Genomic DNA, 19006 nt, shown 5'->3' on the forward strand with positions numbered 1-19006 from the left:
GCATGCCCCCCAACCCCTAGTTTGCCTCGTGACCTGCGCGGCACTCGGATGCAAATCACACCTCGGCAAGCCAAGGCGTGTGATTTTTCATTCGCCTGCCTTTTTCAAACACAAGGACTGTTGGTCTTAACTTTTTCTTGTAGATGGTTGCCAGAAACAAAATTAGTCTTAACATTGGTCTTAACTTTTTCTTTTAGATCGTTGTCAGAATAGCAAGATTAGTCTTAACATTGGTCTTGACTTTTTCTTTTAGATCGTTGTCAGAATAGCAAGATTAGTCTTAACATTGATAGTGATGTGAACTTTTTCTCTTAGTGCATTAACAATAACACAATAACAAAATCATGTCTATAATTATGTCCTCATGAACGCAGCAAAACCAACCAATGTTAGAGACACGCACCAGAGAGAGGAGGGAGGGAAGGTATGATGTTGCCGGAAACAAAATTAGTCCTTGCATGAACTTTTTCTTGTAGATCGCTGGCAGAAATAGAAAATAAGTCTTTACGTGAACTTCTTCTCTTAGTCCGTTGTCAGAAACAAAATTCTAGTCTTAACACTAGTCTTAACATAGACTTTCTCTCTTTTTCGGTTTGGGGCGGGGCTGCATGCCACCCACCTGTCTCAGGATGTCCCCCAGGTTTGGGGGCGGGGTGCATCTCTATCCACCACCTACCTGTCTCATGCTGTCTTCCAGGTTTTCCGGCTCGAGGACGGGGCTGTGGGTGGGGCTCTGTAAGAACGCTCCCTTCTTCATGTTCTTCAGCACTGTCGGCAGGACGCCGTCGCTGCAAACGCGCGAAACGAGAAAACACAATCACGCGGTCGTCAACGCCGAGCGAAACGGGAGGAGAGGGAGAGGGCGTTGTACAGAGAGAGGAGAGGAAGGAGGAGAGGAGGGAGGAGAGGACGTCGTACAGAGAGAGGAGAGGAGGGAGGAGAGAAGGGAGGAGAGGGCGTCGTACAGAGAGAGGAGAGGAGGGAGAAGAGGCGAGAAGGAAACGTGTGAAACGACGCCCCTCCTCTATGACGGAGGGGGAGGGGTGTCGTAACGACATGGGGAGGGAGAAGAGGAGAGAGTGAATAATGTGAAAGAATGCCCCTTCTCTAAGACAGGGGGGCGTGTCGTACAAGGTGGAAGGGGGAAGGGGAGGGAGGAGAGGCAAGAGGGAAACATGTTAAACTGGGGGGAACACTACTCTACGACTTCCTGCAGGTGCGTTAGATTCTCCGGTCGGCACCCTTTTCCCGGACAACGCCCCTCCGGACGCGGTCTGGCAAGAGAGTGACCGCGGGGCATAACGAGATGGGAATTTGCGTGGATAAAACCCTTGCTCGCGTGGACCGACTGACCCCCTCCAAGCTTCCTTTGCCAGGATAAAGTTCGTCATGGAAACGAAACCAATGAGGCTGCGGCATCCCCACCCTCCACGGAAGTCATCTTCCCCTTCAGTGCGCACCACACACGTCAGGCAGGGAAATTAAGAGAGAAATTAACTTTTGAACAAGGGAGTCCAACAGACTCCATGCCCTCAAAAAAAGGGAGTACGCAGCAAAATGAGGAAGTCCGTAGTCTGAAGTTCAAAATTTATTAGTTATTGTTAAAAGTTGTTAACAATATTAAACGAATGTGCTTATTTTGAAGATTCATGCGGTTGCACGTCTGCCAAATTTTCTTTGGACATTTGCTGAAGAAATACGGTCATTCCGCGAGGCCGTGCTCTGGAATGAACTAGTTAGTATAGGAGAATATTCAGGGACACCGACAATAAATCAGGGAGAATTTGACTCCGGACTCCCGTTAATTTTGCCTACTGTTCCTGTCCCAGTTCGCCTTAATTAGTTCCTGTCAGGGCTCACACGCGGTTCGGCAAGGCCATGATAAAAATATTGTTTGTTTGCCCTCATCCGACCGACCCGCCAAAAAGGGACCGACTGAAAAATTGTTATTGAACTTTTTTTTTTACAAATTGTATCAGTGTACATTATATAAATCTGTAGGCAATACATTATATGTACCAAGCAAAACAAACATTCAACATCAAAGGTATCCACACAAGCACACCCGATCATGTAGACACCATGCTAAATTTGTAAAAAGACCCCCCTAAAAAAAGCCTACCTACCTACCCAAACTTTTCAGCCTGGGTCGGGTGAGGGCAAACAAATATTTTTTTAATTGTGGCCTGTCAGGGCTCACACGCGGTTCGGCAAGGGAGTGACCGCAGGCAGAGATGCCAACACGTATTTGAAGCAATCTGTAGTTTCTGGCCATCAAATTAGTAGTTTGAGGGTCACGTAGTGACCCGAGTTTGCTAGGGGGGTCCGGCATGCCCCCCGGAAAATTTTTTGATTCTGAGGATAAAAAATGACAATAAATTGACAAAAAATGACAATAATTGACAAACAAATTATTTTTTTCGATCACAGTGAAATTCGTAGTTTGATACAAACTGGTCGTAGTGGTGCAAAAGGAATAGAAATTCGTATAAAATATGAATAAATCGTAGTGGTTGGCATCTCTGCGCAGGGCATCGCGCGCACGCTCTCACCCCTCGTGCGGATGTCCGAGACGCGTCCTCAGCTCGTGCACCTCCGTCTCGAGACGCCTCGACTCCTCGTGGTGTCGCTGCCTTTCCTCGCTCAATGCCTCCTCCGCCTCCCGCTGCGCCTCTGCAAGCAGAGAGAAGATGGTGTCGGTGAAGTGGAGGTGCTGGTGAAGCCCTATACCTCCCCCTCTCCCACCTCCTCCTCTCCGCATCTCCGCGGGCTCCTGCCCCACACCTTGTCCCTCTCCCCTCCCTGCCCCTTCCCCATCTCCCCACCCTCCCACCTCCTGCAAACCTGCCAGGCGGCTCGATATTATCCTATTGCTAACTCGCAAAATGGGTGTCATATTTGAGAAATGCGAGTAGAAAATATAAGCACTTTGCTTATTTTTCTGCGAGTTGGAAATTTATTGCGTTTTACACCGCATTACCATCACTGTCTAGTCCACGCGGAAAGATATATTTTGCTAATTAATTGTCAAACTAGGTCGGTCAAATTGCCTAAACAAGTTTCAATTCGCCGTTATTCACCATATGAACAGGATAGAAGGATTTCGGGATTAGAGAGATATGAGGACGGATAGCTCCAAAGGATGGGGGATGGGAGGATATGAACAGGATAGAAGGATGGATAGAAGATATGCAGACAGTATAGATAGGATTGGGACTGGACGGATGATGCAGACAGGCATAGAAGGGATGGGGTGGAGGATATGACGAAGGATAGAAGACGATGGCGCATGAGATAAGATATGAGACAGGATAGAGAAGGATGGGGTATGCGAAGGATATTGAGACAGGATAGAAGCGATTGGCGTAGCGAGGTATGGAGACAGGATAGCGAAGGATGGCGATGGGGATATCGAGTAAGGATAGAAGAGCGGATTTACGCCCAAGATCACGGAGGAATAGTGAAAAGCAGCCGATAGAGAAGTATGGCCGCCACCTGGAGGACACTGAGACAGCAGATCAGAACTGGAATGGAGGTGAGAGACTCGATGGAGGACAGGAATCCTATGTCATCGAAGGATGGTGGGGCTCATGAGACAGGATAGGAAGGATGGGATAAAAATATTAGACAGGTGAAGGATGGGATAAGAAGGATTGAGGGACAGGATAGAAGGATGGCGATGGAGGATATGAGACAGCGATAGAACGGATGGCGTGGGGGATATGAGACAGGATGAAGGATGGAGATGCGTAAGATATGAGGACATGGATAGAAGGATGGGATGGAGGATATGAGACAGGATAGTAAGGATCGGGCATGGAGGATAATTGAGACAGCCGTAGATAGGATGGGATGGAGGATATGAGTAAGGAAATAGAAGGATTTCGGGGATAGAAAGAATATTCGAGACAGGATTAGAAGGATGGGTGTGGAGGACATAGAGACAGGATAGAGAAGGATGGGATGGATGATATGAGACAGGATAGAAGGACTGGCGATAAGAAGATATGAGACAGGATAGCAAGGCATGGGATGGAGGATATTGAGACAGGCATAGAAGGATGGGGTGGAGGATATGAGACAGGATGAAGGATGGTCCGATGGAAGATATGAACAGGATAGAAGGATGGGCATGGAGGATATGAGGACAGGATAGAAGGATGGGATGGAGGGATATGAGGACAGGATAGAAGGATGGGCATGGGAAGGATATGAGTAAGGATAGAAGGATTCGGGACTAGTAGAATATGAGACAGGCATAGAAGGATGGGGTGGGAGGATCATGAGACAGGATAGAAGGATGGGTGGAGGATATGAGACCTGAGAGCAGGATAGAGAGGATGGGATGGAGGATATGAGACAGCGATTAGAAGGATGGGGATGGAGGATATGAGACAGGATAGAGACTGGATGAGGAGGATTATTGAGGACAGGATAGGAAGGATGGGATGGAGATATGAGACAGGATAGTAAGGATGGGATGGAGGGAATATGAGTGAAGGATAGAAGGATTTCGACTAGAGAATATAGACAGGATAGAGGATGTGCGGGGTGGAGGACATGAGACAGGAATAGAATGGGATGGCGATGTAGAGGATATGAGACAGGGCATAGAAGGATGGGCGATGGAGGATATTGAGAACAGATAGCAAGGATGGGATGGAGGATATGAGACAGGGATAGTCTCAGGATGCGATGGAGGATATGAGACAGGATAGAAGATGGCCGTGCGCCGGATATGAGACAAGATAGAATGATGGGATGGAGGATATTGAGACAAGATAGGCATGGGATGGAGGATATGAGACAGGGATAGAAGGATTGGGATGAGGATATGAACAGGATAGAGGATGCTGGATGGAGGGGATAGAAGGATGCGGATGGAAGGATGGGATAGGAGGCATATGAGGACAGGATTAGTAAGGATGGGATGGAAGCTAATGCAGACAGGGATAGTAAGGATGGGGATCGGAAGATATGAGACAGGCAATAGAAGGATGGATGGAGGATATGAGCACAGGATAAAGGATGGGATGGAAAGGATATGGAGACAGCCGCACTTCGCACACGGACTGGAGATGGAGGATATGAGGACGGATAGAAACGGATTGGGATGGAGGATATGAGACAGGATAGAAGGATGGGATGGAGGATATGAGCACAGGATAGTAAGGAGCGTCACGGGATCGAGCCAAGATCATGATGAGTCATAGTGCACACGCACGGACGCGTAGACAACAAGTGGACTGAGACCAGCACACACACACACACTCGGACGAGCTGCAAGTGGCACGCGCACAGAGGCAGCGAATGCGCGCGCGCGCGAAGGATGAGACCATGCGAGGACGAGTCTTCGAGACAACGAGCGACAATACAGGTAACGGACTAGCAGCACATGACTCGCGCACGCGCGTAAGACGGACTACTCATAGACACACTACGCACACACGCACCACAGCACACATACGCAAACGCGTACAGATATGGCGACCTCGCGCACGATATGAAGAACAAGGATAGAAGGATGGCCAATCGGCGAGGATATGGAGACAGGATAGAAGGATGGAGGAGGATATGATACAGGATAGAAGGATGGGATAGAGGATATGTAGGACAGGATTAGAAGGATGGGATGGAGGATATGATAGACAGGATACGCAGATTGCGGATGGAGGATATGAGGACAGGATAGATTGGGATGGGGATGGAGGATATGGAGACAGGATAGAAGTCGATGGAGAAATGGAGGAATATGAGACAGGATAGGAAGGATTGGGGCATGGAGGGATATGAGACAGCGATAGAAGTATGGGATGCGAGGATATGAGACAGGATAGAAGGAGCGTGCGGATGGGAGGATATGAAGACAGTATAGAATGGATGGGACTGCGAGGATATGAGACCCAGGCATAGGATGGTGATGGGGATGGAAGGAATATGAGACAGGACTTTAGAAGGATGTTGATAGAGGATATGGTGAGTGACAGGATCGAAGGTGAGGATTGGCGATCATGAGAGCAGGATAGCGAAGGATGCGTGATGCGAGGATATGAGACAGGATAGATGAATTGGATGGCACGGATATGAGACAGAAATGATAGAAGGATGGCGATGGAGGCATATGAGACAGGATAGTCAAGGATCTGGGATGAGAGGGATTTATGAGACAGGATAGAACGGATCTGGCGCGGCGCTCTGAGACACGGATTAGAGCGATGGGATGGAGGATATGAGACAGGATTAGATGGATGGATGGGAGGATATGAGACAGTGGTCTAGAAGGATGGGATGGAGGATATGAGACAGGATAGATGGATGGGATGTTGAGGATATGAGGGACAGATTTAGCAAGGATGGGATGAGGATATGAGACAGGATAGAAACGCGCATTGGGTGGAGGATATGAGACAGGATAGAAGGATGCGGATGGAGGATAGAAGGATGGATAGAAGGATGGGATGCGCGGCTCATTGAGACAGGTGCATCGATAGAAGGATGTGGTGGTGGAAGATATGAGAACAGGATAGAAGGATGGGATGGAGGAATATAGACAGGAATAGAGGCAATGGGATGCGAGCGCTACTTGAGGACAGGAAATAGAAGAAAGATGGGATGGGAAGGATATGAGACAGGATAGAAGGATGGGCACTCGCGAATGGATACATGAGGACGGCCACTCTACGCAAGGACTGGGATGGAGGATATCAGACAGCGATTAGCAAAGGCATGCCGGTGGAGGATCATGAGACAGGATAGAATGATGGTGTATGGGAGGATATGAGCAGGCATAGAGGATGGGATGGAGGATATGAGACAGATAGAAAGGATGGGGTGTGAGGATATGAGACAGGATAGATATGTATGCGGAGGCAGGATAAGAAGGATGGGTATGGGAGGATATGAGACTAGCGATAGGAAGGATGGGAGGAGGGTATGAGACAGCGAGTTAGCGTCCATGGATGGGATGGAGGATATGGGAGACGGATAGAAGGATGGGATGGAGTATAATGAGACCAGGATAGATGGATGGAATGGAGGTATGGAGACAGGATAGAAGGATGCGGGTGCGAGGATATGAGGGCCAGCGATAGAAGCGATGGGTGGATGGGATATGAGACAGGAGTAGAAGTGATGGCGATGGAAGATTATGGAGCAGGATAGAATGGAGTGGAGATGAGAGATGATGAGACAGGATAGAAGGATGGGATGGAGATATGAGGACAGGATAGACGGATGGGATGGGAGGATTATGAGACAGGATAGATGGATGGAATGCGAGGCGATATTAGACAGATAGAATGACTGGGATGGAGCGATTATTGAGACAGGATAGAAGGATGGGATGTCGCGGGATATGAACTGGATAGAAGGATTTGGGATGGAGATATGAGACAGGATAGATGGATGGAATGGAGGATATGATGACACGGATAGAAGGATGGGATGGAGGATAGATTGAGACAGGATAGAAGGATGGGAAATGGAGCGGATACGAGACAGGATACGAAAGATGGTATCGGTGAGGATATGAGAACGACGATAGGAAGGATGGGATGGGAGGATGATGAGACAGGATTAGATTGATGGGATGGAGGATTATGAGACAGGATAGAAGGATGGGGATGGATGGATCATGAGACAGTGATAGGAGGATGGGGGTGCGAGGATACCCAGACACGGATAGAAGGATCGGGATGGCAGGATATGAGGACAGCGATAGGAAGGATGGGATGGAGGTAATATTCAGGATAGAAAGGATGGGATGGAGGATATGAGACAAGCGATAGCAAAGGATGGGTGGAGGATATGAGGACAGCCCCCGATAGACAGAGATGGGTGGATGGAGATATGAGACAGGATAGAAGGAATGGAATGGAGGATATGAGACAGAATAGAAGGATTTGTGATGGAGAAAAGAGGCAGGATAGGAGGCCACGTAAGTAATCTCAGATTTAGGGGGGGATAGGATAGGAACAGATAGAATAGGATCATGGATGAAGGATAAGGTGCATGATAGGGGAATAGGTGTAGCGAGCAAGCTATGAGGCCACAGCGTAGGGAGAATTTAGGCGTAGGAGGCCAGGATAGTGGAGCTCCTCCTGAGGGTAGGAGCGAGTCTAGGAGGCGCGTAAGGAGAATAGGGTAGGAGCGAGGCTACGAGGCAGGCTAGGATATGGAATAGAAGGACAAGGTACAGGATAGGAGAATAGGGTAGGAGCGAGGCTACGAGGCAGCGTAGGAGAATAGGGTAGGAGGCAGGATAGGATATGGAATAGAAGGATAAGGTACAGGATAGGAGAATAGGGTAGGAGCGAGGCTACGAGGCAGCGTAGGAGAATAGGGTAGGAGGCAGGATAGGATATGGGATAGAAGGAGAAGGTGCAGGATAGGAGAATAGGGTAGGAGCGAGGCTACGAGGCAGCGTAGGAGAATAGGGTAGGAGGCAGGATAGGAGAATAGGGTAGGAGCGAGGCTAGGAGGCAGCGTAGGAGAATAGGGTAGGAGGCAAAATAGGATATGGGATAGAAGGAGAAGGTGCAGGATAGGAGAATAGGTGACCTGACACGCCATACCACAACCGCGTTTCACCATACCTTGCATGATATGTTGCACGGTCGCTAGCTCCTCACCACACTTGCGATTCATGTCCCCAATCTCATCCTGTGTCATGGTCTCCGTGATCGTCACCTGAAATCGCGTCATCAATAACCACGATGGAATTCCAATGCTCGGAATTGAATTTCGACGAATGGAGTTCAATTCCGACGCGTAGGATCGAATTCTGACACGCGGGACTTGAATTTTGGCGAGCAGGATTGGATTCCGACAGCCGGGGGTTTATTCCGATGCCCGGGATTTTTTTAATTTAAAAGCATGAAACGAATTTCGATACGTAAAATTTGAAATGCGATGAGCAGGATTAGATTCCAATATGTGGGATTGAATTCCAATGGGTCGGATTTGAATTCCGACGAGCAGTATTAAATTCCGATATGTGGGACTAAACTTCGATGGACGGGATTTGAATTCCAATATGCGGGATTGAATCTCGACGAACAGGATTGAATTTCAAAGGCATAGGATAGTAACTTTTCTCAGTCCCACAATAATACTAATCATAGATCGACGATATTTTTCGACATCTGGTCCTCCGTTCCGACCTCCGTTTCTCTCACCGGAACGATCTCCTTGGCCCACATTTGCCAGCTTTGAACGAAATCCATAAATGCGTCCGGCCATAACCGCACCTGCCACGCAGTGCGCTGCATAATGAACTGTGAGTTGCACCAACGGAATTCGCCGAAACAGGCGAAAAACAAATAAGGATTTGCCGTGAGAGGGCAAACACACCGCGCCAGTTAAACTGCCGAAAACTACCCGAGACGAGGGAGGGGAGTGGAGGAGGGAGGGGAGTGGAGGAGGGAGGGGAGTGGAGGAGGGAGTTGTACAAACATGCAAACATGCAGAGCAAACGAGTCACTCACTCGCCCCGCACAAAACATCAGTAAGTTAACGTGATAAATGCAATTATACAGTCAGTCATGCATATGTACGCACACACGCACGCACGCGCGCGCATGCATACACACACACACACACACCTACGCACACACACACACACACACATCATCAAGATACGCGATGAAATGAGACTAGCAGATTCGAAATGTGACGGTCGCCATGGCAACTCTTCCCTCACAGCGACGTGATATCCCCTAACGCTGACCCTGACCCTATCCCTATCCCTAACTCTATCTCTATCCCTCACCCTCACGCTTACCCTGACCCTAACCGTAACTTTAACCCTATCCCTAACCCTAACGCTTACCCTAACTCTAACTTTAAGCCTGACCATAAATCTAACCCTAAACCTGACCCCAACCCTAACCCTGGGCCTAACCCTAGCCATACCAGTAACCTCAATCCTGACCCTAACCTTGACCCCGACCCTGACCTGAGTCTTGAGGTCGTCGATCGTGTTCTGGTAGAGTCGTAGCTGTTCCCGCAGCGCCGCCATCTCCGTCTCGTTTCGCTCCGTCCTATCCCTCGACACCGCCAGCTCCTCTGCAACAACCAATCACGGGCCGCGCGTCACGTCACGTGACTCCGGGTTCGACACGCGGCTCTCGCGACGCATTTTTTTTATCGGGGGTTTAATGAAGGCCTTGATAACGACGAGGTGCGTGTCGCCGGAAAGAAAATGTACTCTTAACATTTAGTTGTTGACAGTACTCATAACAGTTAGGTTTGACCTTGATTTTTTTTTATCGTAGACCGATGACAGAAACAAAATTAGTCCTACTGTTAGTCATAACATTAAATTTTTATCGTAGACCGTCGTCACAAAAAAATTTGTCTTAACATTATTAGTCTCAACATCGAATTTTATCGTGGACCGTTGACAGACATTTTGTTTTGTAAAGATTTGATTGAAATTTGGTAGGATTTCTCTTTCTCGTAACTTGACGATGTTTCTGTCTACAGTCTAAGAGGAAACGATAATAATATTAAGATTAAATCTGTTTCTGGCAATGGGGTTTGCAGTACTTAGCATTTGCGGTTGAATTCAACTTTGCTTTTCTACTATGCAGCACTCTTGCTACGTGGCAAACAACACACGCAGACTATGACAACGTGCCACCACAAATGTTCCGCGCGTTTTTGCGCAAATAAATTCACAAAGAGGAGAACGTTTGCAAAAACTGCACGCATGCTCTTAAAAGCAATAACTAGTCTAGTACTGACAAGTACCGGCAAAACGCAATGCAATGATGCGATCCCGAAAGAGCGCAAGCACGGAACACAATACAGCGTATCTACATAAAAACAGTTCCGCTGTTTCGTGCGATGTTTTCGATTGCAAACAAGTAAAATTCGCGCAAATGCCATCTGGGGAAGAATTCCCTACAGATGCGTGATGAGGTAACGTGAGAGACGTAAAGAAAATCGGACACGGCCATCCCACGAGAAAACTACCGTAGAGAAAATGTATGATGTGCATCATGCATGACGGCATCGTGAGAAAAAACTGGCGAGGAAAATGTTCTTGCTCGTTTCGCACGCTCTATGTCGGGTCGACACTTCGAGCGAACGAATGCGTTCGTGTGAAGTCGTATAACCGGATACACGCAGATACTTTCTTATTACATGAACAGACAGCAGATAGCTGTACCGTACCGCACCGTGCCGTGACGTGCTGTGTGATTCATGCATGTAGCTACCTTTTTGTTTCATGAACGCACAACAGAAAGCTGCGCAATGCCACACTGTGCCGCGTCGCATTATTGCATGCATGTAGCTACCTTCTTATTTCATGAACACACAACAGAAAGTCATAATGTAACACACTGTGCAATTGCATGCACGTAAATACATTCTTGTTTCATGAACATGTCGCAAAAAGCAGCGTAACGCCGCGCCGCGCTATTGCATGCTACCTTCTTGTTTCATGAACATGTCGCGGAAAGCAGCGCGCTTATGACCGAACTCGGCCTCCTGCTCCTGCTGTCGCTGCTGCAGCTCATCGTTGTTCTTCTCTAGGCTCTGCATCCGCGTCTGCACCGCCTCCAGAGTAAAGCTAGACATCTGGTCTGCGCAGGCGAATCAAAGAGAACCTGACTGACATTCGATAGAACCGAGGCCATAATAAAAATATTCCTTCCAGAACTCCTTCCAGAGTACGATAATACTCTGCAGGGACATACGTCTCTGTACATAGAGTCAGCTACTCCTCCCAAAGTACAATAATACTCTGCAGGGACGCATGTCTCTGTACATAGAGTTAGCTAGTCCTTCTAGAGTATGATAGCACTATGTATGGATCCAAGTCTCTGTACATAGATGGAAGCACCTGCCAGAGTACCACGAGGCTTTCACAGAGACAAAATTCTTTGCAAAATAGAATTGTACAATGCCAATGGCAACAATTGACCTAATGCTAATCTCTACCTACCAGCTTTTGTAAATCTCATAGAGAAAGAATTAACTGGAAAACCACCAAACTAATGCCTCTGAAGAGCCACTTGAAACTCTTTTAAAGCAATGCAAATATTAAAGTACGTAATACTAGGTTTTATTGGTGAGGTCACATGGGTAGTTGACCTCACTGACATAAGACCTGTAATTTGTGTACTGACAATGTTTCAACCTGCAGCAAACACACAACTGCCTCTTGCGTAAACGGTAAATACCTTCACGATATGATATCAGATGTATATTATCAATCATATTATCTTATCTGTTATCTATTTAGATTTCATCAAATTTAAACACACTAAAATACTGCAACTATGCACTATGTTGAGTGGAAGATGACTGAGTCTGTACATACGTGGCATAGGTTATTTTTTATGCAGTGCACTTTCCTTCTAAGCCCAGTGTACATGCACATAAACGGCGCCCCATCGACATTGTGGGAAAAATGACCAAGAAAGTTACTGTACCTGTATTCTAGCTGTAAATGATTATTTGTACATTGACTCAGCTCTAGCATACATTATCTATTACTGGTGGTCAGTACGGGAAAAGATAGAAAAGTGCTCTGTAATAGCATGTGTCGTAAATGAATTTGGGGGGGGGGGCAGAGTGCGCTGTTGTCAGAGGTGAACCGAGTAATTCGACAATTAACTAATTATAACTCAGTCAGTGTTGTGTAGCATTTGTACGACCTTACTTTTTCGCAGAGAAGTGCTTTCTGTGGCGGTTTCCTTCTAGCGAGGAATAACACCTAATGACTGAACGATTGGGTTTTTTATTGTCATGTGGCGAACAGCTCTGCTTGTGAATATCCTATCTTATTCTACAGTCAGGGTATGAGTTAGTGTTTAGGTTAGGTATGCATATTAATTACCTAGCTCGATCGCGTGTATAACAAATGTAAATAAAACTTGTTCATTTTCAAAGTGGAGGAGGAGGGTGTGACAGCTTAGAAATTGACCTGACAAATATGGGATGCAACCCAGATCACTGATTAGCTGAAGTAAGAAGGGACGAGACGAATCGTCCTGGTCTCAATCGAACACAATAATTGATTATCGTAACGTTACAAATTGGCCGAACGACTGTCACGCGTTCGAATTGAGCAAATGACATATGCGAATTTCCGATTATTTCCACAAGAATTGTGTGCCAGGTAGGTGTTTTACTGTTTATCATCACGCTGTAAATTCCACCCGTCGTGATTTGCTGCGAATGCTGGTGTTTTAGACACGTTATAATTCAATATAATTACCGTCGTCCTCGAGTCCATCCTCTTTACTAGTGGTTTCCATTAAAAAATGTCAGATAAGCTTAATTTTGAACAACAATTACAAATAAATCAGTGATAAACAATCATCTTTTGCGTAGAGCACCACTACTTTTACCAATGTTGCGCACTTGCTTGTAGATGGCGCGTCATTCGCCGCTGGATTTGCAACTAAATTTGTGTTTACAACTAGAATAATATTATATATTTCTAGATTAGATCAGTAACCGGCCAAGTTCAATAACATATAAGTCAGTATTTCGCATGGGTAGAGTAGGCCTAGCTAATTCTTACACAGTCGTAACAGAGAAATCAGTACATCATGTACGTTTCACACCGACACGACCCAGGCCATGGCATACGGCTGGCACTGCAACGTCTAATTGAACTTGTCAAACTCAGTCATAGTCATATTCATACTCAGCCTTATACTCATAGTCATACTACTACTAGTACTACTACTAGTCATACTATAACTCGAGTCATTATGTTTTTGTTGCAGAAGGAGTTATGAAAAGTAGCTTGTGGTGTGACGATGAGGATGATGTTAGATCTAACTCTGCCTTGGGAAAGAAGTGTAAAGACAGCTTTCCATTAGTGAAGAGCATCGACGCGTTTCCAAAAGCACGGGATGCTTCCAGCAAGGTAATGGTTGTAAACGGTTCTTGTACGAATGTGGAATAGGTGAGTGGTGTATGTGTGCACGTGTGTAATGTGTGTGTGTGTGTGCGCGTGTGTGTGTGCATGCGTGTGTGCGCGTGCGTGCGTGAGTAAGTGCGTGTGTGCGCGTGTGCGTGTGCGCGCGTGCGTGTGTGAGTAAGTGCGTGTGTGCTCGTGCGTGTGTGTACACTGTCACACACCCACGCACTGACACATAATTGAAAACATAGGTAGGTATTATGTAGTCCCTTCACGAATCTAATATCGTAAGTTCACATAATTGCAGAAAGCGCAGGGATGGGTGAGCCCATCCTTTGGTGACTTTAGAACTGACGCACAGTCTAGCGTCAGTAGAAAGCGATCCAGAGATGGCAACAGGAAGACCGATCACAAGTCTATTACCGTTGGCAGAAGGGATGTTGACGACACCATGCTTTGGTCAGATAAGTACAAGCCCACTAATAAGGTACGGCTTAGTTACAAGTCTTGCAAATTCTACATTTGATATTTTCTGTTGGTAGAGCAACATAGGACTTACTTCTCATATCAAGGTGTAGCACAGGCGTATTAGCCGAAATAAGTGTAGGGATAATAATCATGATATTTTTTATCATTATCAATCATTAAATTTTTTACACACGATATATAATTTATAGTATTTTAACGCCTTTACACTGTTGCATTTGTCCGATTTTTCTCGATAAAAAAGACTATATTTAGTGCGTGTACCTGTATTTAAATTATATATGCAATAAAGATTTGATAATAATAATAATAACAATAATAATAATAATACTATTATTATTACTGTGTCGTTGTGATACTTCAGGACGACCTGGCTGTTCATAAGAAGAAAGTTGCAGAAGTGGAAGATTGGTTGCTTCAGCAATTCGGGCATGCGTCTAGAAAGGTGGGTTCACGAGTTCATACGTTGTCGTAGATGCCAAGACACACGCTAACTACTTCTAGACACCAAATTGTTTAACTAGTCACAAAGAAACTATTGAGTCACAGTACCCATGGAACCGGACAAGTAGCGGACCACAGAATTCACCCTCTAAGAACCATCTTTGTAAACATAAACCTAACCCCCATGCTTGCCAGATCACTTTATGTGCATACGGCTGCGTTATGAAAGGTAAAATGAAGCTTAAAACAGGGAAATATAAATGCAATCGCTAATACTTATACTACTAGAAAACATTTTCACAGTTTCACATACACGTAATGTAAAGTTTTACGGACAGAATAACTTGTTTGACCAAGTTTTTAAGGGCGCGCGAATCAAGCAGTGTGCAGTAATTGCGCAGAGCTACAGTTGGAACTCCTTCATCTGGCCTTTCTCGTCGCCATGCAAATCTTGTTGCGTTTATTAATTACGCGCACATTTTATCCCATCTGTTAAGCTTTACATAACGTGTACGCGAAACTGTGAAAATGTTTTCTAGTCGTTTGCATTCATATTTCCCTGTTTTAAGATTCTTTTTACATGAAATGAGTACGTGTACGTGAAACGTTAAAAACCTTTTCTGGTCCTCTGTGCTCGCACGCGGCATTCTGTGGGGGTCGAAATGATCACTAACGTTTTGAATTTTTCCTTCTCTGTTTTCTCCTCCCAACTGCTTGCAGGGGGTTAGACATGGGCCGACGACCCCATTCTGTAAACAACACGTTGTTACGGAAACCAAATAATAAAAATTAATAGAATATCCCAAATAGTGGATCCAAATGTAGGCCCTAGTCAGTCAAATGGCCCTATATGATTACGGCCTCATGTCCCATCGGGGGACCAAGAGGATAAGTAAGTTTTGAATTTTTCCTCGGATTTTCCGTCTCGGTGGCGAGCAGGGAGCAGGAATACTCCTGCTGGCTGGTCCGGCGGGAGCCGGGAAGTCGACGAGTGTGCGTCTGCTAGCGTCCGAACTCCGGATGGAGGTCCAGGAGTGGATCAATCCGCCGACGTCAACGTATCGGCCCGAGTGGACGCCGCATTCGTCCGGTACGAGATTATGGTTTGAACGTGAGATTAATCCAAAACACTCACTGTTGTGACAAAACTTTTTTACTGTGGTTTCAACGACCTCTATGCAACAATCGGAGAATGATTGGACTCTGTGTGTGTCCTCCGTGGAAACCCTCAGATAAACAGAGCAAACAGTTAGGCAGATATGACGTAACTCTCGTAAAAATCGTCGTCTTTGTCGTTGTTGTTTTGAAGATAGTCGTCTTTTTCAGAAGTAAAACTAGTCGATGTGTTATTTAAAATGTTTATTTTCGCGACGCTGGTGATCGACGACCGCTTTTTCCCGTGTTTTCCGCAGACTTCACGGAGTATGGCGAATCGCAGGCGACGCAGTTTCGTGAGTTTCTGCTACGAGCCAACAAGTACCCGGCTCTACAAATGCTGGGCAGTGTGGCGAGTGAAAGAAAAATCGTACTAGTGGAGGTAACAACGAAATAAAAGCGACAATCGTGAAAATGTTAAGATCCATTAAAAAAAATTATGACAATATATAAAATAAATAAAATAAACTAGCTTAGAATTTAGTTCTGTTTTTGGCTGGTATTTAATAGCTTTTATCTATGTGTGTTTGCATTATAAATAAATTTTCTGTTGCTAGCTGCCATTAATTATTGCAATTAAAGTGGTAATGTTTAATTGGTTACATAACTATTTGCAGGATTTCCCAAATGCTTTCTTCAGAGATAGTTCAAATTTTCACAGAATACTCAGGTAACATATAAACCCACTGAATCCTTCATCCCCCATCTTGATATTTATTATCTATTTATTAAATCTTCATTGCATATAATTCAAATGCAAGTAGATGTACTGAAAACGATCTTTTATATCGAGAAAAAAATCTTATGGCCGCATAATCTGATAAAAAGTAAAGATAATAGTTGAGTAAAATTGTACTTCATATTTATTATTCTGTTCTAAGGCTGGTTGCTAAGGAATACATTCAGAAACCTGCTTTCACTTCTTACATTCCAGCGGCCATTTTCGCCATAGTTATATTTGAGCATCTTCGACTAAAAAACATCCACATCCACACACGAATCTACGGTTATTCGATTATGCTGTTCAATCCGTCGACTTCACTCCCACTTTTTTCATTCTTGTTTCAAGCAAGTACGGCAGCACGGCGCAGAGTCCCCTGGTGTTCATCGTCAGCGACAGTCAGGGCGGAGAGTCGAACGTACAGAAGCTGTTTCCGCGAAACGCTCAGGCCGACCTTGGCATCCACTGCATCAGGTGAGACGGTTGCCGTGACGATCGGGCGGGACGAAAACGAAAGTTAGTCCCAAACTCGAAAAAAATTCCCAAAATTTTTTACGTTTTTACTCGTCCCTCGCCACTGGGTTAAACCTGAAAAAAAACCAAACATAATTCAACAACAACAACAAAAATTCGACGACAAAAAAAATAGAAAAAATTCGACGTCTTTTTTTTACGCGTCCCTCGCCCTCATTTTCCAGCTTCAACCCTGTGGCGGCGACGTCCATGCTAAAGGTGCTGGCGCGTGTCGCCGCGGAGGAGGCGGCACAGGGTAGACACGACTTCCCCGCGCCGAGTGCGGACGTGATGTCGGCGCTGGCGGACGGAAGTTCGGGCGATCTCAGAGGCGCCCTCAATGCGCTGCAGTTTGCCTGCTTGCGAGGTAACGTTGTAGGTTATGTGGCTTGTGAGATGTCTTATGTGGAAGCTACGTCTTCGCGTGTTTTTTAATGGTGGTGGCTTGCGAGGTAACGTTGTAGGTTATGTGGATTAACACGAGATAACAGTGAATCGTACGTGGAAGTAACTACGTCTTCATGTTTTTTTTTAATGGTGGAAGTCGCATGCATACGGCCGACACGCAGATCCTTACCAGATACTCCCCTCCACGCTTCTCATGCAGTACTAACGTTGTATATGTTACACGAAAGCTACATCTTCACATTTGTTTTTCAAATGTTTTAATGCATTACACGTTGATGTCTCATCAAACGCAATCGCGGCGAAAATTCTTGAGAGTTTCGGAGAAATTCGAGGAGTGAATTCTCGTTATTCTGTTCATCTGTTCACGTGTCTGTTTGCGCACCATTTCACGTTTCTTCGCAGAGACTGCTGTATCCAGGGCTGTATTTTATCGATAAATTATGTCACGTTTACGGTTTTTATCACTATTAAACGAAATGAGAAATTAGTATCTCACTTCATTCGTAATCTGACGCCACTCTCGCGACGGTAACCGCGGCAACGCCGCCGCTGTCCCCACAGACACGTGCGACCTGGCAGGGGGCGCCGGCGATGGCAGCGGACGCCGCACGGAGCCGAGCAGACGCGCCGCGAAGTCTCGGACGGCGGGGAGGAGGAGGAGGAAAGAGGCGGTTCGCGCAGTAGGAGGAGGCGAGGAGGAGGCGGAGGCGGGGGGAAGCATAGGATGCCGAGACACGACGCTGTTCCTCTTCCGCGCGCTGGGGAAGGTTCTCTACTGCAAACGTAAGCTTTCTCACGCACACACTCTTTCTTTGTTTCTTTCGTAGTCTCTCTCTCTCTTATTCTTTTTTTCTTTCTCTTTCTGTGTCTGTATCTCTCTCTCTCTCTCTCTCTCTTTCTGTCTCTCGCTCTATGTCCATCTCTCTCTTGTTCTCTCTCTCTCTCTTTCTCCCACCCCCCTCTCTCTTTCTCCCACCCCCTCTCTCTCTTTCTTCCACCCCTCTCTCTCTTTTCTTTTTCTCTCTACAAGAATGATCTGATTCATATAGTAATGAGGATTATTAGTGATGCGAAAAGCATCTTTTTGTCGTCTTTACTTATTGCGAAAACAGTTCATTCTAATGTTAATATTTTATGAGGATATGTGCTTGCAGAATATGTGAGTCCATAAATGTAATGTGTTGCACAGGTGAGCCACCAGATGGAGACACAGAACAGGAAGTGCTCCCGCCACACTTGGCGCATCACGCGCGCCGCAGGCTGCAGTGTGTGCCCGAGGTATGATGTCACTTCCTGCTGTAGCTTGCAGCTGAGTTTAGCCGTAATCGTGAGAAACCAAGATTTATAGTAAATTTATAGTATTTCTCCTCGCATAGGATTTCTATAGTATTTAT

General features: G+C 45.9%; 2 protein-coding genes across 2 annotated transcripts in view; one reads left to right on the top strand and one right to left on the bottom strand.

Moving 5' to 3' along the window:
- LOC106811116 (rab GTPase-binding effector protein 1-like) overlaps positions 1-13335 on the bottom strand; it is a 17945-nt gene extending 4610 nt beyond the window's left edge. Inside the window, exons 1-7 of the mRNA XM_014814655.1 lie at positions 13232-13335; positions 11439-11591; positions 9938-10065; positions 8595-8688; positions 2553-2673; positions 677-788; positions 100-190 (exon numbers count right to left, since the gene is read on the bottom strand). Coding sequence (XP_014670141.1) covers positions 100-190; positions 677-788; positions 2553-2673; positions 8595-8688; positions 9938-10065; positions 11439-11591; positions 13232-13271 — 739 coding nt within the window. The 5' untranslated portion in view covers positions 13272-13335. The remainder of the gene's footprint in view (positions 1-99; positions 191-676; positions 789-2552; positions 2674-8594; positions 8689-9937; positions 10066-11438; positions 11592-13231) is intronic.
- Positions 13336-13417: 82 nt separating this feature from the next.
- On the top strand, positions 13418-18896 carry LOC106811117 (cell cycle checkpoint protein RAD17-like). Its single transcript, XM_014814656.1, has 11 exons — positions 13418-13497; positions 13752-13891; positions 14193-14372; positions 14736-14816; positions 15755-15905; positions 16228-16352; positions 16588-16640; positions 17040-17165; positions 17390-17571; positions 18174-18395; positions 18802-18896. Exons 2-11 carry the CDS (start codon positions 13757-13759, stop codon positions 18894-18896), a joined length of 1350 nt encoding a protein of 449 aa, XP_014670142.1. The 5' UTR covers positions 13418-13497; positions 13752-13756.
- Positions 18897-19006: the final 110 nt, after the last annotated feature.

This window comes from Priapulus caudatus, unplaced genomic scaffold (genome assembly GCF_000485595.1).
Source record: "Priapulus caudatus unplaced genomic scaffold, Priapulus_caudatus-5.0.1 Scaffold506, whole genome shotgun sequence".
In the NCBI taxonomy this organism is placed as follows: domain Eukaryota; kingdom Metazoa; phylum Priapulida; class Priapulimorpha; order Priapulimorphida; family Priapulidae; genus Priapulus; species Priapulus caudatus.